We start from the raw sequence: 23,218 nt of genomic DNA on the forward strand, positions 1-23,218 counted from the left end.
ATCTGAAGATGCAAGAGGGAATGGGAAGTGCAATGGCTGGAGAGTGCCAAGAGAGAGGATGAATTCCAACAGCTCCAGCACGAATGCTTCCCTGCTGGCTAGCCTGTGACCTGTGCCTTGCAGTATCATGGAGGAGCTTTCCATGTTTGCACATGGCCGTTGTGGACCTCTGAAGTTATATCCTAAGTGTGCTTCCATAGCCCTCTAACGTGCATGGAAGGAAGACAAAAGCCAATTTATTTCTAACATCCCTTCTCTCAGCACCTCTAATGTTCCTGCTTCTGAATCAAAGGGAGGCATTCTCCAGGAAGATGCTAATAAATGGCTTTTCCTTGGGGGAAGAAGCATTTTCCCATCTCTAAGAAATTTCTCTGGCCATGTGAAATTCAAATTTGTTAACTTGCCCTACAAACAGCAACTCATTTAGAAACAAATTACAAATATTAGATGGAGACAGTGAACTTGATAATGCAATGCTGCCACATCAGTTGTAGAATAATGCATCTTAATGAAGGCTTCCCATGTGAATAAACCATTATATTTACAAGCTTTTCACAGTTAATGACCCAGAACTGGATAACGAAACTCACATTTTTAGTGTGGTCCTCTGTCAGCAAAAGTATACATATTAATAATTGATGTTGCTGTAAAAATAGGACATAATATGAAGATTCCTGAGTTTGTGGGAAAATAGGACTACATGCTCCATTAACTTAAAAGGCTTATCTAATGTTTGATGGGCTTTGTCTTTAAAATCCTTGTTTAAATTAATAAGGCAAAAATGGACATTTGTCTAAAAGAGAATTTTATTCCAACTCATCAGTCACGAGTGTGCTGATAAGATTCTTCTGTTCCGTTCTTTACTCGTTCCCCAAAAGAATTTAGGTTTTAGGGACCATGTAGGTGATAAGGGGACTGGAGAACCTCACATCTGGAGACAGGGTGAGGGAGCTGGGGATGTTCAGCCTGGAGAAGAGAAGGTTATGTGGAAACCTCAGAGCCCCTTCCAGTATCAGAAGGGGTTACAAGGAAGCCGGAGAGGGCCTGGAGTGGCAGGACAAGGAGGAATGGCTTCAAATGGACAAAGAGTAGGTTTAGATTGGATATCAGAAAGGAATTCTTCCCTGTGAGGGTGGGGAGCCTCTGGCACAGGGTGTGGCTGCCCCTGGATCCCTGGAAGTGTCCAAGGCCAGCCTGGACGGGGCTTGGAGCACCCTGGGATAGCGTAAGGTGTCCCTGCCCATGGCAGGGGGTGGGATGGGATGATCTTTAAAGCCCATTTCAACCAAAGCACTCCCTGATTCCACAAAACTCCGTCTGTTTTCCCTTCCCAACCTGGGACTTGGATTGCCCGGATCGTTTTCCTGGCTGGGAAGCCCTGCCTTAGTGCTGAGTCAGCTCCCCAGCAGAGCCTTTATTGTTCATTATAAAGCACTTGAAGGTGCGCAGGCTGGCTGAGCACACTCGGGGCTGCTCTTCCTCACCGAGGAGGAGGAGGAGGAGGCCCTGCTGTGGAACTAACTGCTCCTCAATTGTTCCATTACGAGGGAAAGAGGCTTGGTGGCGGTGAAATAAATACATTTCATTTCACTCCACGTCAGAAGGCTAACGTCCCTATTATGTCTGAGAGGTAGATTTACTGCAGCTTTTATTGCTGGGTACTTAATTTAGGACAGCTTTTTGTCGTAGGCCTGGAACAGCAGAGCTGAAGCACATGCTCCGTGGTTTTATGGGGCTCCAGGAAATGTTCTGCCACAGCCAGGACTGCCCGTAATTTAAGATTTCAAAAGATGGAAATGCTACAGTTGTGTAGCATATTTTTCATTACATTTACAGTTTGCTTCTCTGGGGGAGAAGCTTTATTTCCAAATATTTTTAAAGTAAGTTGTTGTAATAGTTACTTATTTTAACCAGTAGTGAAAGCAAAATAATTTTTTTATACATTTGGATTACACAGGCATATAGACGAAAATAATTAACTATCAAAGCAGCTGGGGTCTTGATCTTTACTTACAACTATTATTCTTCAGGTGGAAGGTGTCCCTGCCCATGGCAAGGGGTGGAATGAGATCACCTTTAAGTTTTCTTCCAACCCAGATCATTCTGTGACTCTACCATACGATTCTACTGAATTTTGAACTGTGTTCCAAACTGCAATTAAAAGTTTGCTACAGGGTTGAACTATGTCCTTGCTTTATTTCCTCAATATAATTTGTTTAGCTGAGGGAAGAATAGATTTTAAAGAGGTCTCTTTATCTTGTGAATCATAAAATCATGCAATGGTTTGGGTTGGAAGCACCTTAAAGCCCATCCAGTTCCAACCCTCCAAATGAAAATTGTATTAATAGAAGTTCCATGGTACACAAATGGTGATAGCCACATCAATTATATGGCTGAATTCCTAAATTAGGCACAAAAAAAAGGGGGAACAAGTAAGCAAAATATATTGCATTCATTAAAGCTTCCCTACTCTCTGACTCACTCCAATGGCTTTGCCAATTAAAGTAATTGTCATATGCGTTCAAACAAAGCATTTGTAGTAGGAGGCCTTGCTGAAAAAATACTGAAAATGCTTGGTTTGGAGATTTATATAATATATATTTAGAAATCTATTTACATGTAGCACCTTTTAGGAAGATAAAGAAAATTTGAATTGGACAAAAGGTTTACATTCAGGGCCAGATGAGTTTATATAATTTTGGTTATGTTTATTTCTGATATGATACCTGGGCATGCTATTATACTTGGACTAAACATGGCAAGCACATTTTGGGCTCTGAAAGGCAGTGATTTCATTGTTAGTATGAGCGCAGCCAATAAAAGCCAAATTATTTAGCATACTTCTTTCTTCCCAGAATCTTTCTGTTTCAAAAATATGCAGGCTTAAAATTTCTATAGAAAACAGGACAGATTAGTTATCACTGCTGAGATGTGAAATAACAGAGGACTTAGTGCTGACATCCAGGCAAGCAAAAGTCATTTTAATCTTAAGATTGGCAAAACCAGGCCTGATCTGCACCACTGCTGTAGCTGCCCACTTTCAGGAGCTGATGGAATGTTTTAAATTTCACTTGATGGAGTTTGTAGTTTGTTAAATCCTGTATAATATTTATTTAGCCATAGTCTATAATGTTTACACAGAAAGCTATTCTGGGAAATGCTGATTTTTTTTTTTTCTGACTGGCTGAAATGAATTATATTTATCAGGAATTCAGAGGAGGAGGAATGTTTGGCAGACTGTTTTCTCAGTTATAAATAAAGCGTTAACCAAGAAAACATGCCTAAATTAGGGTATGCTTAAAAGAGGTAAGAAGGAGAGAACAGCTTTTTGTTTAACACCATGCAGATCCTTTCATGTGAAAAGGATCATGGAATGGTTTGGGTTGAAAGGGATCTTAAAGCTCATCTTGTTTCATCCCCTGCCAGGGCAGGGACACCTTTCAGTATTCCAGGTTGGAAGGATGTTGGAAATACCACGTAAGAGAATCAGAGAACAGCAGGTATTGCACCGCTAACTCTTTGGAAACGGCTCGAATTTGGATAGAGCTGTCTAAGTGTAAATTCACAGCTGTGAGACCCTAAAATGGGCTTTGGCTTGTCCTGCAATATCTTGGAAGTCTGATATTCTGGGAGATGTGTTTTTCTGAGGACCTTCAGGAGAAGCTGGATCTGGCGTGGTGATGTGTGATGAGGAAAACCTGAAGCTCCAGCAGGAAGCCACAATGGCTCCACATGGCTCATGCATCCTGCTGAACTGTATCCATTTGAGAGAAAGGACATAAAGAACCATGAGACTTTGACATAAAGAATCAGGAGAATTTCTTAAGCTGTGGAATGTTTACTTTTCTGAAGGGATGGTTTTCTGTGCTGCTGGGATTGCAGTTCTTTGGATGAAAATGGCAGGAGGGGCTGTTCTGAGTCAGCCCAGCCCAGGGAGAAGAGGCTTGGGGGAAAATGGATCAGAGCACTAAAGGTGGAGAGAGGAACTTGTCTTTCTGTATTCTTTTTTCCTGGACTCCTCAAATTCCTGCTCAGCAGGTTTAGGGAAGGCAGTTTGATTCACTCTGGGTGGTCCAGAAACAACAAAATTCTCAGGAGGTTCAATAACAACTTTTACTTGCCAGCATTGGAACATCCTGACAAAATAAGGCACGTGGCAAACTTTAACTTCTCCAGACACAACAGAGGATTTACCAAAGCATTGACTGGAAGTTTTTGGTCTGGCTTCCAGAATACTTTGAGAAGAAGAAGGTAGAACTGAACAGAGCACTTGAAGCAGTGCCCAGCACAGGGGAGGCATCACCTCCCTGCTCCTGCTGGCCACATCAGCCCTGTGACAGGCCAGGTGCCCTTGGCCACACCTGGGCACATGCTGGCTCTGTGTTCTTCCCACCTAATTGCTTTAAGCCAACTGTTCCTCCAGTCCCCGACATCCTCCTACCCTCTCATAAATCAGCCTGATGGCAAACTGCTTATCCTAATGTTTCAGGTTAAACCCAGCCCTTCCTCTTTCCAGTAGCCTGTGCTCTGAGATTATAAGCATAACTTCCTGCAGGAGAGTGCTGAGGGTGGATCCAGGACCAGGCTCGGGCTATTCTGCACTACCCTGAGACACAGCAGTTGTCAAAAGCCAGGTCACATACCCAGCTGCACCGAGCTCTGCAGCAAAATTAAACAATCATAACCTCTGAACGGGGTTTTTAGTGACAGAAGATCTATAAATGCCAGAAGAACGAAGCAGTTTAAAAACCCGGTGTGTTAAATTGAGCTGGGATGGGAAAACAGAGCAAGGAAACGTGGGTTTGCTCAGACATCACGTGTGTGTTTTCAGACAAGTCCATGTGTTTTTCTGCCACATCAGTGTGGTTTAAACACAACCCCGTGCCTGGAGCAGTGGTTCTGGTGGTCACACTGGAGCTGGCAGTAAACAGCCCTGTGGCAGGAATGTGAGGAAGATCAGGAAGCAGCTCAGGATACAGTTATCAAGATATATGTGCTCTTAGGAGGCTTGCTTCTCTTCACAAATTAAACTGGGACTGCAAAGTGTGATTTATCAGGGCTTTGGAGAACATGTGCTGAGGGAATCATGCTGGTTTTGCAATTGAGCTTTAATTAATAATAATAATAATAATAATAATAATAATAATAATAATAATGAGGCTTTACTTTTGAGCCAAAAAAATCTCTCTACCATAGGCTTGCTCTCTGTCATCAAGCAAAAAGATGAAATAGAATCGAATTCCAGGAAAGATACATAAATTTTTTGTGAAGCAAGTAGAGAGTAAAGAAAATAACACTGAATTAAGCCAAAGACTGGACAATTCTCGGGTTTGACACTTATTTTCCTATTTTGTAGGCCAACACAATTGAATTTTCCCAGAAATCTTTTACACAGAACTTCAAATGGATCAGCTCTTTGTGCAAAGAAATCTTTGTCTGAAAGTAACACAGACATTTTTTTTAAAAAGCCCTAATTATAAGAGAAATTATATTTATTGCAACAAAAGTCGAATGTCCTTTGGGATGGACCTGAAGTAATGGATGGTTGGGTCTTCTAATTTATCTAAGTCGTGCAGCATTAGAAAAGCAAATTCAACATATTTACACATGAAGATCTGTGGTCATTTTTTATTGAGGCCTGACGTGATCATACATCAAAGGGACCTGACCTTTGGAGCTCCCTGCCTATTTATCAGTGGGAACCAATGTCTGCTTCCTTTGGAAACCAGGGAAGGGAATGCAGCATGGAAAGGAAAAGGGAATATAAAACCCCTGGAAAGATGAACAGATTTTTTTAAAATTTTATTTAGAGTTATCATTTTTTTTCCCTACATGCTTTGATTATAAACTTGATAAAGAGCAATGAGTCAGAGTGCAGAGGAGCAAACATCAATTCTTTTGCTTTTAAATGGAGGTCAGGAACTGAATGCACTCGATGTGTTTGGTTTTAATTCCCTTCATCCCTCTGATGATATAGATTACATTATGCTCCCCATAAACCAGGCTGTTCACATCCTCGTTACCAGCTCCTCCCACACTGGCCACCATGAAATGAGGGCTTGGCTGTGAACCCTCAGATAACTGATGCCAGATTTAGATTTCCTTCCTAAGGACTTGACAGAAACGTCATGGGATTTGACAGGAAACAATTCCTTGTTCTGCAAAAGGTGCCATTTCTAACTCATGCTCAGTACATCCCAAGAATTTAGGTCTGCACTAGTTAAAATCCCGGGGAATTTTGTCTTAAACAGAGGCAGAACTGGTACCCAGTGTTCTGTTTGGCTGTTAGAGACCAGCAGATATTAAAGGCAGTAATCCCTAAGGTGTTACCTGGATTTAACATGGCAAAGCTTAGGCAAATGTACATTCTCCTACCTAAAAGTAAGGTATTAATGTTATTTTTAACTCACTGATGTGAGATGTATTCTCTAGGCACAATCAGTTTTCAGAACCCTATAAAGCAGCTAAGGGTAATTCCATTGCTGGGCAAAAAAATCCTCCAAACTGCCTGGGAAAAGCAGAAAACATGTTTGGAATCAAAATTAAATTATCAGTTTATAAATTAATTGTTGGAATCCTAGAAACTTAGAATTTGGGCTTTTAATTAATCACTTAAGAACCGTAGAACGTGGAAGCCTAAATAAACTTAACAAATGCAGAGCAGTGCTGAATGTTTCTGTGATGTGCTGCTGCTTCACTAGAACTTTACTGGAGCTTGGTACAAGGGCTGTGCTATTGCAGCTGGACTTGGGTGAGGCTTGACACCTGTTAGTGCCACCAAAAACTCAGAGGGAGGCAAAAAAAAAGTCAACAGTAAAGAATTTATCCTATTTTTCGGATGTTTGCTGCAAGGAAGGGGGTGGGAGGAACAGATTCCTTGTTGAAAGGGTGCTTTAACTTTTTTCTTTCACCCCTGTGCAATTTAACTGACTATAGCCAGATGTTCACTTCCCTGTGCCTCTGCAGTGTGATGTGAGGAAGATTTTGATTATTTTTACATGGACTTAGAGAATACTGATGGATTAACATGCCAGTTCTTAGGTTTCTCTTCCCTGCTCTTGACACACACAGGCAGTGGCTTGCAAAGGGGTGGGATAATAGGATTTTACTTCTTTAGTTTAATTGAATAATAGGAAAAAAATAATTATTTTAGCCCACTGTAAGGGCTGTCAAGCATTGGAACAGGCTGCCCAGTTAAGTGGTAGAGCCACCATCCCTAGAAGTGTTCAAAAATGTGTCATGTGGCACTGGGGGACATGGGTTAGGGGTAGACTTGGCAGTGCTGGGTTAATGCTAGCACTTGATGATTATAGAGGGCTTTTCTAACGTTCATGAATTCTACTCCAGACATAAGGCAGCTCGCCAGTCTTGAAATCATGACTGAAAAGCTGATTAATAAAAATTTCCTTGCTGATCATGCCTAGGTCAAATTCCCTGGAACCCAGGGCAAATTCTCCACAGCCAGTTTCCACATCTGCCACACACATTGGAGAATGTACAGACAACACAGGCCCATTCAGCAGAAGACAAATTGTGCTACTCCTGTGCCATTTATCATTTCACTTGAATTCCGTATTCCTCGGAGACTCCTTTTAAAACAGGAGAAATCGTAGAAATTAATTTCTGCTCTTGGGCTGAATTATAAAAGCCTGAAGAACAAACAAGAGTGTGGCATTTTCTGTTCTCAAGGCCCAGCCCCACTTACCATGCCCAGAAATATCATTTCCTCCTCTCTCAGTTTCTCTGTTCTCTTGCGCTGGCTGTACCCACGCCAAACCTGGATTGTAAACACAACTCTAATGAGATAAATGGGCCTTGGTACAGCTTCCTTTTCTGGGGCAGACACAGGAAAAAACAAATAGAGGAAGGAAAGGCACAATATACAATTGAAACTATTGCTTTTTAACAGGTTGCCATCTGCTATATTTTTTTTTAACTAATTCTGAGGTTTGTTACCCCCTCATGCTGCCACTGCTTCATGAAGTTTAGACATAAGATTTAGGCTGAGGTCCTGCTCTCATCAGGCTGAACTGTCCGAATTATTCATATGCAAGAACTCTTTGTAGAATTTAGCACTGACCTCCCTCTGTCCTTTTTTCTAGATATGGAATGAACCCTTCCCCTAGAGATCACAGAAAAAGGCATGAATTCAGAGATGCACTGAATTCCAAGCGGAGGCCAGAAAGAGCAACTGAGGTCATAAAAATCAGAATGGAAAAACAACTTGTAAGTTGCACAGTCATCCTGCATTGCCACTGTAGGACTGCTTCCATTGATCTTACATCTAGGGTCCCGTCTCATTTTTTAAAGTGGTTTAAATGATGTATTTCACCTTGCTGGACACCCTAAAATGGATCATTTCAGAAAGCTTCCCACCCTGTGAGCTGTGTTTCTGCCTACAGCTGCTCTCCTGACCAAAACACCGTCATCTGGCTTTGCAAGAACTGTTGCTACACAAGAAACTCACCTTTTGAATGCAAGTGGCAGCATCATCTGGATTTTTACCTGTCTCTTGGTCCTCTTTTTTACTTTGTCTTTTCTCTTCAAGGTAAATTCTCTTCATGAACGCTGCTCGAGCGCGGCCCTGGCGAGCCCGTTCTGCCACTTGGATGACTTTAATGCCTTCTTCAAGTGTCATGGCCGTGACAGGTTCCTGCAACAGCACAGCCAGAAAAAAGGAGTGAACAAAGAAAAGTTAGGTTTTGTTAATTGCCTGCCTCAGACAGAAAATGATATCCCAGGAAACAAAGAGCAGAGACTCCTGTTGATGTGTGATGAGGAAAACCTGCTTCGCTGGGAAGCCACAGTGGCTCACGCAGTCCTACTGAACTGGATCCATTTGAGCAAAAAGACACAACCATGGGGCTTTGTCCTTCAAAAAACGAGATTTTCTGAGGCTCTAGAATGTTTTCCTTTCCTTTTCTGAAGGGAGGATTTTGGGATGTGCTGCTGGGATCACAGTTCTTTCGATGAAAATGGAAGGAGGAGCTGTTCTGAGCCAGAGGGGAAAATTGGATCAGAACAGAAGGAATTCTCCCTTCTCACTCCTGAGAAACCCCCATGCTCCCCATGGAAAAGCTGAATTTCGTGATGTTCATCTCCCAACTGGAGGCAGCTCATATTTAATTATTATATAGATATTGTGTGGCAATTACTTTCAGCAGGGGTTTCTAGGACGGAATTACACAGAGTAGATTTCCTGAACAGAATCACACAAACGATGTGCAGAGCAGATTCCTGAGATGAACTCCACTGGTTTTGATTTATGTTGGACTGCTCCTAACAGCACTGCCACAGACACTGGAGAATTCCAGTTGGTTTCACAGCAGCCAGGATTTCCTGAGAGGATGAGGTGCAGAAGTGCTGACAACCCTGCAGCAATCCCAGTGGTGAGTGAGCTGGAAGTGCAGCACAGGACACTGGATTTACACTGGGTGAGGCTGTTTGATCGCTGTTTATTGAATCCTCTGGCTCCCTGTAGCAGCCTGCCAAGGGAGAGCTGGACCCTGCCAGAGCAGGGCGCTCTGGCTGAGCTGGCTGCTCCCTAGACAACCTCCTCTCTAATGGATTCCATACTGAGAAGGGGCAAGAGCAGAACTCTGGGAAGCAAAGAGGCTTCAGGATAAACTGTGCTGAAACAGGATCTCCCCAGAGCAATGTCAGGCGAGTAGAAGAGCAGAGAACGCACCCAGAGCTGTCCTGTGGCCCAGCAAAGCCTCTGGCAGCAGCGAAGCCTGTGCTCTGTCTCTGCACTCTGCCTGGGGCTCTTTCCATCCCTGGGGACTCTGCCTCTGTTATTTTGTGGGATCAACAGGCACAATCGCTGCTGGAGAATTCAGGGCAGCAGTGTGACTAAGTGGGCCATCAGCACTGTCTCTTATGGCTACAACATCCATGAATCCAAGTTATCCAGGCATGTAGGCACAGTTGCTTACTTTCAGGGGTCAACACGCCACTCCCAAAAGGTCAAAAGTATATCAAATCCAGAGCAGCCTCCACTGCAGAGCTGCTGTACTTGTCTGTAATGACTTTTGCTCTGCCAAAACTCATTTTTTCTGCTCCTCCCAGCAGCTGCAGCTCTGTAGTTGCACGGGGGAAACTGCACTCGCTAAGGTTATAAACAAGTGAATGCCAGCAGTTGTGCTGACCTGAACTCCCAGTTCTGCCTGCTCCAGTGAGGAATCCTGGGCCAGGACAGCTTGGTTTCAGCAGGACTAATTACATGATGAGGGTTAGTTAGACAAATAAAGCACTGACTTGGCCAAAGTGCTGCTCTTTCTGACACTCTCACACACAGAAAGCAGAGCAGAATCATTTCAGTCTTACCCACACTTGAGATGTAACTGGTTATTGTTTGACAGGGAAATCTAAGGTTTCTTTCTGCTTGTGCCTTATCTGTAAACACACTTTTACTTCCTCACTGCTGTAAAAGCACTTCTCACTTCAGTGTCTCATGTTCAGACACATGTGCCTGTAAACTAAACAAATCAAATATGATACGTGGGTATGGGATACATTTACCTGTTTTAGCAAGCCAGCATTCAGCAAAATCTCATGCAGGTATTCCTCCCTCTCCTGCAGGACTCTCAGGTTGTCTTTAATGAAATACTTTGGGATGGGTATTTCTATGTCTTCCTGGAGGAAGAAAGTCACGAGATGCTTTTTAGGACTGTATTTAAATCACGTTACTGATTAACTGAACACCTTTACAAAGGAAGAAAATAAGGACAGAGGTTGTTGAATATTTTTTGAGTATTGGGGAATTTGACCTTTGTAACAGCTGCGGTTACTTTTCAATTACTTTAGGCCTAATTCAACAAAAACAAATAAATCAACCTAGTTTGTGAACCATGTGAGCCCAGATTTTTTTCTTCTTATAATGGCTCAATTATATTATCAAATTGCTAAAATATTTGGCAGGGTTGCTAGAAATTTAAACATGATTTCCACCAAGCTGAATACCTTTGGTTGTGTGATCATCCCACTTCTTGTTTTAATCAACATGAAAAATAGATCTGTTCTCTTGCCATTTTTTTTTTCCATTATAAGGAACCAAAGCACAACTCTAGGGTTTTTAATAGGTATTTTGAGCTGTAGACAAACTGTCTCCCTGTGGCTGTGGTATCTCAGACACTTCTTAAAATCAGACATGACCAGAAGGGCCTGTTTTATGTAATTTCCATAATTAAAAAGATATAAATGATTTACATTTCTCCCAATTTCATTCCCCATTCCATCAGCTATGCACTAAGGGACATCCCTACCATGACACCACAAGAAAGCTTCCAAGTTGGGCTGTGCTTATGATTTTATCAGTCCAGAGGTCTGGTCTGATAAAGTTTTCTAAACATTTGTCTCGCTAAGCTCCCTGTTTGCACCTTCCAACAACCCTTGGTAGGTGATGGAAATGATTACATGCTGTACTCTGAGTGCAAATCACTCTGGGTGGATTAAAATCTGGAGGTATAAGAAATGAAGGGTTTGTCTGGACACCCTCTTGCAGGATGAGAGGATTTTTAGGCTGCCAGGGAGCAGAGTCAGTGTAGGAGTATCTCTGATGTCTCACCTGGCCTTTAATTCCAAGTGATTCTGGATTGTGACTTACTGACAGGAAAAAAGAGGTCAAAGCCCCAATGCCAGGGCTGGATGGGGTGGGGAGCCTTCTTCTCTTCATAATCTCTTTTTGGGGCCCAGCACTGAAAAGTCAGGCTTGGGATGTTTAACCTCATGTCAAATTCGTCGCTTTTTAGCCACTCCCAGCTCCACACGGGATTTATGGATCCAAATAACTTCACAATCACCCCAGGAAATGGATGTTGGAAGGCAACTGCACAAAGACACGAGGTACAGAACTGGAGAAATGGGAAAGCTTGGCCTTGCAATGACATAGTACAAAATAGGCAATAACATCACATAGGATATAAAATGTTGTGTCCACTGCCTTCAACCCTGCAGGACTTCAGCACTGATAATACAGGGAAAGGAATGACTGGAGATATCCTTTCTGGGCAGATCCTTTGAGAAACAGGACTTATTTGTCCAGTAATTTTGCTCTGTTACCAAGACTATTTTAATATTTTATTAGAAAGAACACCCCATAAATCCATATTCTTATCTAGCATGGAAAATGTTTCCTTTGAAAAAACCTGAAATCTCCCCAGTGATTGATTTCTTTTGAGGTAAGGAGGTATGTTATGCCTTCTTAAAATTAAGGTGTGGTTGCAGGAATTTGAATTTATGCTTGTTTTTGAGGAGATGTCAGGCATGACTTCTCAGACTTGCCAACTTTTTGCTGCAGATGGATTTACTGCTGAGTCATGAAAATAGCAGTGCTAAGGATTTCAAAATATGGTTTGAAGCATTATTTTCCCTGGAGATCTGTTTATACTCTCAGTTTAAATTAGTTTAAAATAGTGATTAATGTTGAAGGTAAAGGACTGGTGAAAATTCTTGGCAATTCCTATCCGAAATTTGCAGATGTGCAGTGGCAAACAGAAAAACGTTTGCAGATCTCAGGATGATGCTATGATACCGGGCAAATTATCTCAGAGCTGGGATCCCAAAACAGCAGGAATTTCGGCTGGTTTTAGCAAAGCAGCGGTACCTCAACGTGACAATAGATGGAGCTGTCTGCGAGAGAAGGAGCCACCTTTGCCAGCTCATTTTTCCTACGGCTTTTAAAGCACAGATTCCACTCTTTGCCTCATTGTCATATTCACGGTGCTGATTTCGCTGTGCCACGAAGGGCAGGCTGCAGTGGACTCTACTTTACTTATCAGTGGCCCATTTTCTATCTCCCCCCACATTAAAATCTGGCAGAGTCAAGCTCCTGACACTTAACAGCAAAGCTGTGAAGTTATTACTGACAGAGAGTAGGTTTAGACTGGGTATTGGGAAGGAATTCTTCCCTGTGAGCATGGGGAGGCCCTGGCACAGGGTGCCCAGAGAAGCTGTGGCTGCCCCTGGATCCCTGGAAGTGTCCAAGGCCAGGTTGGACAGGGCTTTGGGATAGTGGAAGGCATCGCTGCCCATGGCAGGGGGTGGCATCGGATGGGCTTTAAGGTCCTTTCCACCCCAAACCAATCTGGGATTTTATGAATATAAACTCATGTTGCAATGTGGAATCATGGAATGGGTCAAATTGAAAGAGACCCCCAAGGGTCATCTGGTCCCACCTCCCTGCTGCCAGGCAAAGACTCCCCTCCCTTGCTGAGAAAGGTGAGTGCCATCTGATTCCAGCACTCCTGGCACTGCACAGGCCATTCCACTGTCAAACCCCCCAAAATTATGATGGTGACACCAGCTGGGGAGCCATCTGTTCCTCTCAATATTGCTGCTTGCAACTAGAAGTGTCAGGAGAAAATAAGTTGAGCCCCCGAATCCCTTACTAAATGTCCCAAAGCCCTGAAATGTTTTCTGTTCACCCTGAGACTATGTGTTACCCTTTCCCTGCCCTCTGCATGGAAGATCACATCCATGAGCTGTGAAAAACATGGAAGTTTCCTGGTGAGGAAATACAAACAAACCCCATCTTTCCTATGAAATAGCTCACAACCGAGGCAGCCCTACCGGGATACGCTTTAGGTCCATCAGGATGCCATCCATGTGGTGGCACTCAGACTTCTCCAGGGCCACCATCTCTCTCTTGATCTCCAGGAGGCGGCCGATGACGCCGTCCAGCACCTGGCGCACCGCCGCCCGCTTCTGCTGGTGGATGAGGTGGGCATGGGCTGCCTCCAGGTTCCGGAAGATTTCCAGGTACTGGATGTAGGCAGTGGCCAACATCTTCATCACCTTCTCACTGTCCTCCTCTGGCTGGAGGAACTCCTCTCTCTCCCTCTGGAGCATGGTGTCCAGCTCTCTCTGGGTGTCTGCCCACATCTTGATGTAAGCGCTGTTGGAAAGAGGAGGCCGCGTCAACCTCACACGAGAGCAGGGGTGAGCACATGGCAACGCCAGGGCTCTGTGGGTCTGCATTTCTCACAAAGCAAGCCTGGAACTGTGAGCCATTACATTTATAATGAGAATTTTTTAACTACAAAGTATTTTGAAAACCATTAGCAGACATTTCTGGGTTTATTTTAAAAATAGGAATCTTAAAATGCTGCTTTATTAAAACAGGCTTATAAGTTTAAAGCTTTTCAGCTTCATTCTAAAACACTTGAAGCATCCTTCAAATGCTTGAAGTTACAACCCCCAACAGTGCCAGGAGTTTTATTCAGTTGTGCTAATTGAGAAGATGGTTTAATTGAAAAGATGTCTCTCTCCAATGCCTTTCAATAGGGGAAGGACTATTTGAGGCTCTGCATTTTTGAGATGAGGACCAGTTCATGTTTCTAAAGCTGTTCTGCCTTTCTGAAGTGGTTGCTTGGAGTTAACTGCAGGGTAAGGGTGGGGTTGGTGCCAATGCTAGAGTGAAGCTATGGGCCCTAATTCAAATGTAAGGTGAGGAAAATAATTCGATTTATTTCTATGGTAGCAACTGTTGCACTCCAAGGAATTGCAAAATATCTGGTCTGGTGGCTATGAGATTATGTGGCATGGAAGCTGTCACCTCAGGCCATCTCCATTTCCAGGAGCAATAACGATGTACACTGGATAGTTTTGGTAGGAAAGGAGCAAGAAACGAGCAATGAGGTTTTTATTCAGAGAAGGGCTCAAACAGCAGGTTTGTCAAGGAAAGGTGTTAATAACACCTATGGCAGTGAAGACACTTCTAGGTCCTGTTCTCCTTTGCCAGATGGAGACTCTTGGCAGCGATAGGTGTTAAAAAATCCTACATCTCTGAAAATGCCTCTCTAGGAACAGAGCAAGGAAATTCCTTTTGCACTGACACTTGGTTGTGTTGGGAGAAAACCAGTTCAATTCTTATTGTCATGCTGAGGGGAAAACAGTGGCCATGGAAACAGGGACAGCTGACTTGCTCCTTAATCCTAGGAATGAAAGCCATTGGCCTCGATGGTGCAATCTAGACCCATCCATGTGCTGAACCAAGCTGCTGTTCCTAGAGCTTCTCAAAGAGGGATGAGAATAGCTAAAGGCCCTGCCTTTGTTAGATGAGCTTTGAGAGCAGAGTGTTGGTGTATTTGTCCTGACCAGAAAGCTGGAGAGATGTTAGCATTGTTTGTGCATGACAATAAATGCTGGAGTTCTGTGAGCTGATTTTATCATTCCCAGTCCTGGAGGTCAGAGTGACCCAAGGCTTGTGCTGCAAGAGGGAAGTCTGGGGTGGGACAGGACAAACTCCAGCCCTTGAGTGTCCTGAGCGTGGGGTGCCCTGCATGCCCTGGGTGGTGATAGGGCTGTGGGACTCCCCCCTGCAGTCAGCAAAAACACCAACAGCCCAAACCCTGCTATTGAATTTACACCATTAATGTTTTAAAGGGCGTATTATACTCTTCAGCTGACCTGGCTTTCTGCAGGATGCAGCTGGCCTTGCTTTTCCTAATGCTTCTGCAGCCCACCCAGGTCTTTCCACTTCCTTTTTTTTTTTTTTTTTCCCTACTTCATTGACATCCCATTGCACCACCCGTATCAGTCAATTGCAGCAATTAACCCAGGTGCAGGAGATAAACAGAGTACACCCGGCAGAGGGGAGAAGATGGGGACAAGCAAGGCCAGCGTGAACAGGAGCCGGGACACGGAAGGATGTGAGGCACACGGATTTTCCAGCGCAGGAGGAAACGGCACAGTGTTGTACGTACTTTGTACGATTTCTCACAGATAGTGGAGAGGTTGACAACCTCTGAGGAAGCCCAGCCCTGTGGGGTGTCCCCACAGCCATCCAGCTGATTTATGAGCCGTGGGGATCCTAGGGCTGGAGCCCTTCCCGTGCAGGTTACTGCAAGGAGACGCTGGATTGCGCCGCGCCGAGCCCGCTCCGATTGACAATAATCTCCCTCTCTCCCTCCTCGGACTGAGGAATGTCAAGTGGTTCCTCCTGCTGAGCCAGCTAATATCCCGTTTCTTTTCAAATTGGGAATGGCTTGAGGAGGGAGGAGGGGGCTGCAGCGCCGCAGCCTTCGGAGGACGTTACCACGAGGCGCTGCAGATAGCGCATAATTGATTCCATAAAGCATTAGTTTATCAGATAAGCACCGGGATGATTGCAAGCACGGTTGCCGTGGGTCAGATGTTAAGACTATGGATATTATGGGATGATTGTGGCTTTTGCAAGAGCGGCGTTTTGGGTAAATGAGGGCAAGGGAAAGGACGATAAAATGAAGTTCTGAAGGAAAAGGTGCACGTGAAAGTGATAAAATTGTGGCTGGTAGCCCGACGTACCTGCTGTGTTCAGGGTGACTGACACCTTGGGGGACCTGACCCCCCAGTTTCTTAGGCATGGGATGGGGACAGCAGATACTGGATAACAGAACAGGGCAAGCGGAAATCTGATTTGAGTGTTGCATTGCTTCACCCTGCTTAAAAACTAGAGGACACATCCCCAAAATAGGATTAGAATGGTTATTCCAGGTTTTACTGGAGCCCAAATGTGAGCCCTTCTGGACTAGTCTGAAGGATGAGATGTGCCTGGTGTTTCGAGCTCCTTTTGGAGGACTTGGCAGAGCTGCTGTGAGGCAGAGGAGCCCTTCAGCTTTAGAGACAAATGTGCTCAGGAGTAGTCAGGAGGAGTAACTTCAAGGTTAGGCCTTAAAAGCAAAGGAGAGCACTGCCCCTCCTTGCCTGTGAATCAGACAGTGTGTGATCCCTAAGTCCCTATTGGAATTTTTGCCTATTTGCTCAGTGTCCCTTTACATTAAGTTGTGAACTCCCTCAAAATTGCTTCCACACGCTGCAGGGGGAGGACAATGCAGCCTTGAATGCGCTGGGGTTCTATTTACTGTTACTGGTCCATCTTGTAGGCTCATTTCTGTTCTGCTCTGAGCTGTGTCTGTGTCCAAGGATATTCCATCAGATTTAGGTTGGATTAGAACCTCTAACTCACCTATTAGTGCAGGTAATTAGCAGGACTGAGCATAACTTTCCTATTCAAGGCTTAAGAAAATAAAATCCTGGAAAATAAAGCTATCTCTTGATCTCTCTCTCTGCATACAGCACTGTAAATAATGCTACAAATTGTCATAGCAACTCCCAAATAGGGGTGTTATGGGCAAAATAAGCAGTGCTGTAATGGGATGAGGAACAAGCACATCAAGTGACTGAACTCCAGAGACCCCAGAGTGATTTCTGGCAGCCTGCAGCTTGGAGGGAAGGTCAGAGCTTTAACTGCTCACTGATGTCCCTTCACTCCCACAAAGTAGAAACAGAGTCTAAAACATGGGCGTAAGGAGTTTTTTTTGCCCATAGCCTGATTGCCAGGTCAAATCTCACTTTTATTGCTCAAAACAAAGCCTGCTCACCTTATTTACTGTAAAGCTTAATAACGTAGAGTTTTCCTCCTGCTGAAGTTACAAAGAGACGTTTAAAATCCTGCCAAATTGCACATGCCTTTTTTTAGTATTGTAGGGCCCTCTAACTCTGCATGTTTGCTTGACCCATCTCTCCTAACGCTTGGAAAAGCGTGTTGGTTTTGAGTCCAGCTGAGGTGAGCCTGCTCGCTGGTGTTGGACTGGTTTTAAGGCTTAAGCATGCCCTTCCTGGAAGGGTTTGTGCTGAGCATGCAAACTGTCCCTCAGGCCCCTCCTCAGCCAGGAGAAGAAGCTGGCATCACTGGGGTTACCTTTGTGTGGCTTTTCTTCTTCCCCCCCCCAGAGCGTCTCTGTGTTTTACTCACTGCCAAAGGGAACACTATTCCTGTTATTCCAGGACATGGCACAGTTTGTCTCTGGATTTGTGTATGGGCTGAATCCTGGCTTTTTTGATGTCTGCTTTTTCTGGGCTGCCCTCAGGAATATCTCCTGCTTTCCCATGCTGCAGCTGCAGCAGTGCAGTGCTGGTTTATCCTGATGGATGGAAGGAGGTGGAAGGGAGAACATTTGACTCTGACTCCAGCTTTCCTCACCTCGTCTGGAAACTCCTGTGTGATTAAAGGAGCGCTAAATCGTGTGTGTTAAAACACTGCTGAAGGAACCTCTGCTGCCACTGCAAACCCACCTTGTATTTCTTTCTCAGAAACGAGACGGGGCTGTGCTGGGGGCTGGAGAAAGTGCCACAGGGTTTGGGATGTGGAGCAGGGCTCAAGGAGCCTGGCACAGAACACAAGAGCAGAGGGGACCCAGACGTGGGGCTGGTGACAAGGAAGGGCACGCAGGGGCCACTGCTCAGGGTCCTCTTGCCACACTCCGAGCCTGACAGGTCAGGCATTGTGCTAAACCCTGGGCAAACACGGGGGAGGGAAACCCTGCCCTGCAGCCTCTGGAAAATAAAGAAACAAGAGACAAAGGTTGGGAGGGGAAAGTGAGGCCCTGCGAGGAAAAAGGGTTTTTAATGCTGCTGCTTTTCTTTTTTTTTTTTTTTAAACTTTTTTTTCCCCTTCTCTCTTTCTAAAAATTACCAGGCTCAGGATGACTGCTGGCCGACGCAGGTCAGCAGTTCCCTGTTCCCTCACAGGTAGGGAGAGCATGGTGATTACATTATAGGAGTAGCCCCTTCTTTTGTCTTATTATAGGCAAACATTTTTTGTGTTGGAGAGGTGCAGGCAGAATCAGAGATCAGTGTGGCCTTAGGACACAACCCGTCTGGGTTCAGGAAGTGTTTAGACAATGCTCTCAGGCACGGGGTGGGGTTCTTGGGGGGTCCTGTGCAGGGCCAGGAGTTGGATCGATGGCCCTGGGGGGTTCCTTCCAACTCAGCACTGATTCTGTGAACCAAACTGACTGAAAGGTTGTTGGAATGAATTACTGATTTCAAAGCCTGCAGTCTGGAGCAGTTCAGGCTCACGAGCCTGTTTAAGCCTGCCGTGCTCCTAAAATAAGATTAGTCTCACAATTATGCCAAACTTCTCAGCTGGTGGTGGATGTGACTCTGCCAGATGACTTTTTAAGCAGGCTTGCTCCAGCCACGATGTTTTACAGAGCTGGAAGCGTTTGGGGGAAAATAAAGGATAAACCTCAGTAGGCTTTGGTTGTGACAAGAGGAGAAAGCACACAGCCTGCTGTCATTGTTAACGTGAACAGCTCTGTGCTACTGTCATCTCCAATTTCAGTCCTGGGTACTATGACAGAAAGTGAAGGGGGGATAAAAGATTTGTGTGGCAGAAATGTAATGGGAAACCGCAGGGAAGCCAAGGAAGCAGCTTCATGCAGCAGCAGCAGCAACACACCTCAGCAGGTCTCAAGCACCTGCTCCGGCCAAACAACAAGGCTGGCAGGAAAAAAACCAAAGAGTTTTCTTCTGGTTTTCTGACAAAACCCCATTTTTGTACATGGCAAAGCAATTAAGGTGTGGGAAATGCTATTCTGGGCTATCAAACGCTCCAACGGCTGCCCTCCCTTCCCCCAGGCTGCAGCTCCTGCCTGGGCTGGGGGCTGCCCTTCCCTCTGGGGTCAGCAGGAGAGTCGTGCCCTGGGCTGATCCCACAGTGTGGGCAGAAGGAAAGGGGGGAATTCTGCTTCTCTGCCCTGCTCAGGTGAGACCCCCCCCTGCAGAGCTGCCCCAGCCCTGGGGCCCAGCACAGCAAGGACCTGGAGCAGCTGGAGACAGTCCAGAGGAAGGCACCAGGGTGATCCCAGGGATGGGGCAGCTCTGCTGTGGGGAAAGGCTGGGAGAATCGGGAATGCTGGAGAAGAGAAGCTTTGGGTGGACCTAACTGCAGCCTTCCAGTACCTGAAGGGAACCTGCAAAAAAGATGGAGAGACACTATTGACAAGGGCCCAGAGGGCCAGGACAAGGGGGAATGTCTTCCAATGGCCAGAGGGTAAGATTAAATGGGATACTGGGAAGAATTTTGTCCCTCTGAGGGTGGGCAGGGTCCTGGCGCAGGGTGCCCAGAAAAGCTGTGGCTGCCCCTGGATGCCTGGAAGTGTCCAAGGCCAGGTTGGACACTGGACTTAGAGCACCCTGGGCTAGTGGAAGGAGTCCCTGCCCATGACAGGGTGTGGAAGGAGATGGGCTTTAAGGTTCCTTTCCACCCCAAGGAATATTCTGTGTTAATGTAAACAGCAGCCTCCTCTCCTTTGCAAGCAGAATTTTTTCCTTCCAAGCAGTGTTTGCCTATAACACACTTTACCCCTTCTGACAACAAAGTTTATTTCGGCTTTAACCTTCCTATGGAATTTTTTTCTTTTTACCCCTCTCTTCCTTAGAAAATGAAGGGGCAATTACCCATCCAGCTGCCTACAATTCCATGCATGAAGGGCTGTGTCTGGGTGCTGCTCTACCCCCTGCCGGGAGCAGGGGGCTTTAAGCTCAAAGTTGACACCATCTACTCAGATTCTTGAAAACTGGGGGCTTCTTTTTTTTCCCCTGTTTTCCAGCACAAGTGTTGCTGGGATATTTCCACTGGACAATGCTTTCTCCCAGAGGAGACACTGAACAAGTAATACATAAGATCTTTCCCTACCTGCTCATTAAGTATGAAGGGAGGCACAGGAGGGAGTTGCAGCTTTGAGTCTTAGCTGTGATCAATTTGATCCTGTCTCTGATTTCCTGCTTTAACATAAGCAAGATGATGTGCTAATGCTCACCAGGGGTGGAAAGAGGGGCAGAGATGAACCTGTGACTGCTTGGGAGATGTATGAGAGAGAACATGCAAGGAATGCCCAGGAGGAAGCTAATAATTGTGGCGTTTGGATGGAATTTGAAGAATATGGCCTGGGGCCAGACGCTGAACGAGGGGATAAAAAGAAATATTCAACAACGGCCCAATGGCTGAATGAGGCTGGGCCCAGTGGGAAGAAAATAGGATGTGATCACAGCATCAGAAACTGCATCGTAATGCAGCCACAGAACATGGCAGGGACAGGAGAGGGGATTAGAAGTTGCACTGACATTTTTTCACGTTTGGGTTTTTGCAGCATTAGTTTTCTTCAGCTGAGCCTTGGGGAAGTGATATAAAACACAGAGCTCTGCTTTGGTTGTTTCTGTTGGAAGCAGGAAGGGAGATGCTCAGGATCTTGTCCTTAGATCAGTATTTTACCATTGAATTAATATAAATTCTATTTGTGACACAAGATTAAATTTTAGAGCGCTTTGATTGTTTAAAGCTCCTCGGTGGCAGCGGCAAATGTCTTGTAGCTGATTAAAACCTGGCAGGAGTGGTAGCAGTGCCAAGACTCGGCTTTGAAACGTGCCTGGACAAGGGCTGTCGGGGGGGCAAGGTAAGAAATCACTGGTCAGGATCCCACGGGGGTCAAGGAGAGGCTAAACAAATCCATAAAAGATGAGAAAACACAGCAGGAAAACATAAATGCAGCAGGATCTCTGTGAATCTCCAGTGTCTGGAACAGAAGGTACGTCTGCATGCAAATGCTGGGGCTGAGTGCTTTGGGAAGTGAGATAGTCCAGCACTTTTTAATCACCCTGCACTTAATGGCTCTGTTCCCTCCCGAGTGCTGAGACTGTCCCTAGAAAACGCCAGGCATGTCTGGACATGCTGACTTTTCCCCTGGCTGGCTGCTGGACTTAGTGACCCTAAGAGAACATGTGCTGCTCTCTGAGCATCCTCTCTGCCCTGACACAGAACTTGCTGAGGCAGTGGAATTAAACTTTCTGTTTTAGCCCACACCTCTTAGAATCACAGGACCTTGATGATAGGGAACATGCATCGGAACTCAAGGTTTACCTCAAGCTCAAGGAAAGCTGTGTGGCATTTCTATTTCTGAAGAACCAAAGTTCTTCCTCATAACCCCCTTTAATTATTGCCTCACTGCCTTCAGGTAAGGCAGGCTGTTCTAAGTCATTTTTGTCACATGGCATTTAAAATACCTTGGGAACGGCCTCAAGTTGCACTGGAGTAGGTTTATAGAATAACAGAATCATGGAATGGTTTGGGTTGGAAGGGACCTGAAAGTCCATCTCCTTCCACCCACCCCCTGCCATGGGCAGGGACACTTTCCACTATCCCAGGCTGCTCCAAGCCCCATCCAACCTGGCCTTGGACACTGCCAGGGATACAGGAGCAGCCACAGCTTCTCTGGGCACCCTGTGCCAGGGCCTGCCCACCCTCACAGGGAAGAATTTTTCCTTTATATCCAATCTTTACCTGCCCTCCTGCTTAAGGCCATTCCCCTTGTCCTAATACTTCATACTTGTGTGAAAAGTCCCTCTCCAGCCCTCTTGGTAAACCCCATTTAGCTCCTGGGAGGATCTGGGATAGACTGGATATCAGCAAAAATTTCTTCATGGAAAGAAGAAAGTGGTGCATCCCCCATCCCTGGATGGATTTAAAAGGCCACTTGGATGTGACACCTGGGAATTGGGTTAGTGGTGGGTAGAGACTTGGTCTTGATGCTCTCAGAGGGCTTTTCCAGCCTTAGCAACTCTGATTTATGGTACACAGCCAGCATAACCTCACTACAACCAACCACGTTAACAGTAGCCTCGGTAACTTATTTGAGATCCAACTCTGACTCGTGTTTAGGAAGGGCTGGATTAGCCCAGCTACAAATCTTGTGCTGTGCACAGCTCCAATGTCATTACAGCAACCTGAGCCAAAGAGCTTCAACACACAAATTGGAGTCCCTCACCAGCACCTTGCTCAGAAACAGGACTGGATGTGTGTTTCTGTCATGTGGCGTGGACATATGAGCACGTTTATGTGGATTTGCTGTTCAGTGTTGACAATGCCATAGGAAATGCTAAAAAGCCCTGTCTCTATTAAAATTAAACTGAGCCAAACCAGCTGAAGAATAAGTATTTTTACCAGCTATGCTCAGCTTAATTCCTTTGCTGTTAATCTGGTTCAAATAACAGCAGCCATGATTCAGAGACTGGGTAGGAATGACAGATTCTGAGATAACTCCGAAGAGGAGGTCAAACGCTACTTTTGTGGCTTTTTCTTTTTCTTTCTTCCTTTATCTCTTTTTTTTTTTTTTTTTTCTTTTAAAGAGCACAGTTCAGATGACTCTCCACTACCTTGTGAACTTCACCTAAGTGATTCCATGAGAGTGCTAGGCATGATTTATACAAGCCCTGCGTTGGATCCACCAGGGATGTAACCAAGGTTTCCTCCAGCTGGAGGCTGTGTAGGGTCTGTCCTTGGACACAGCCCCCAGACACTGTCTGCCCTGCCCTTGGGGATGTTGTATCTTTACTCCTCTCATCCCACCTTGCTCTCCTGAACCAAGGATCTGCCTGACTGGAAAGCAGTGGAATTTTC

At 45.2% G+C, this 23,218-nt stretch overlaps 1 protein-coding gene and 1 long non-coding RNA gene across 2 annotated transcripts in view; one reads left to right on the top strand and one right to left on the bottom strand.

Moving 5' to 3' along the window:
- The window catches only part of IQCA1 (IQ motif containing with AAA domain 1), an 87,199-nt gene extending 73,222 nt beyond the window's left edge, over positions 1–13,977 (bottom strand). The window contains exons 1-4 of the mRNA XM_066189309.1: positions 13,570–13,977; positions 10,522–10,635; positions 8,468–8,653; positions 7,706–7,777 (exon numbers count right to left, since the gene is read on the bottom strand). Coding sequence (XP_066045406.1) covers positions 7,706–7,777; positions 8,468–8,653; positions 10,522–10,635; positions 13,570–13,977 — 780 coding nt within the window. The remainder of the gene's footprint in view (positions 1–7,705; positions 7,778–8,467; positions 8,654–10,521; positions 10,636–13,569) is intronic.
- Positions 13,978–15,356: 1,379 nt separating this feature from the next.
- The window catches only part of LOC136293086 (uncharacterized), a 21,474-nt gene continuing 13,612 nt past the window's right edge, over positions 15,357–23,218 (top strand). Inside the window, exon 1 of the long non-coding RNA XR_010722080.1 lies at positions 15,357–15,696. This is a non-coding gene — a long non-coding RNA (uncharacterized lncRNA). The remainder of the gene's footprint in view (positions 15,697–23,218) is intronic.

The sequence above is a fragment of the Chamaea fasciata genome, unplaced genomic scaffold (genome assembly GCF_029207755.1).
Source record: "Chamaea fasciata isolate MVZ Bird 193981 ecotype frontalis unplaced genomic scaffold, bChaFas1.0.hap1 SCAF_8, whole genome shotgun sequence".
NCBI classification, from domain to species: Eukaryota; Metazoa; Chordata; class Aves; order Passeriformes; family Sylviidae; genus Chamaea; species Chamaea fasciata.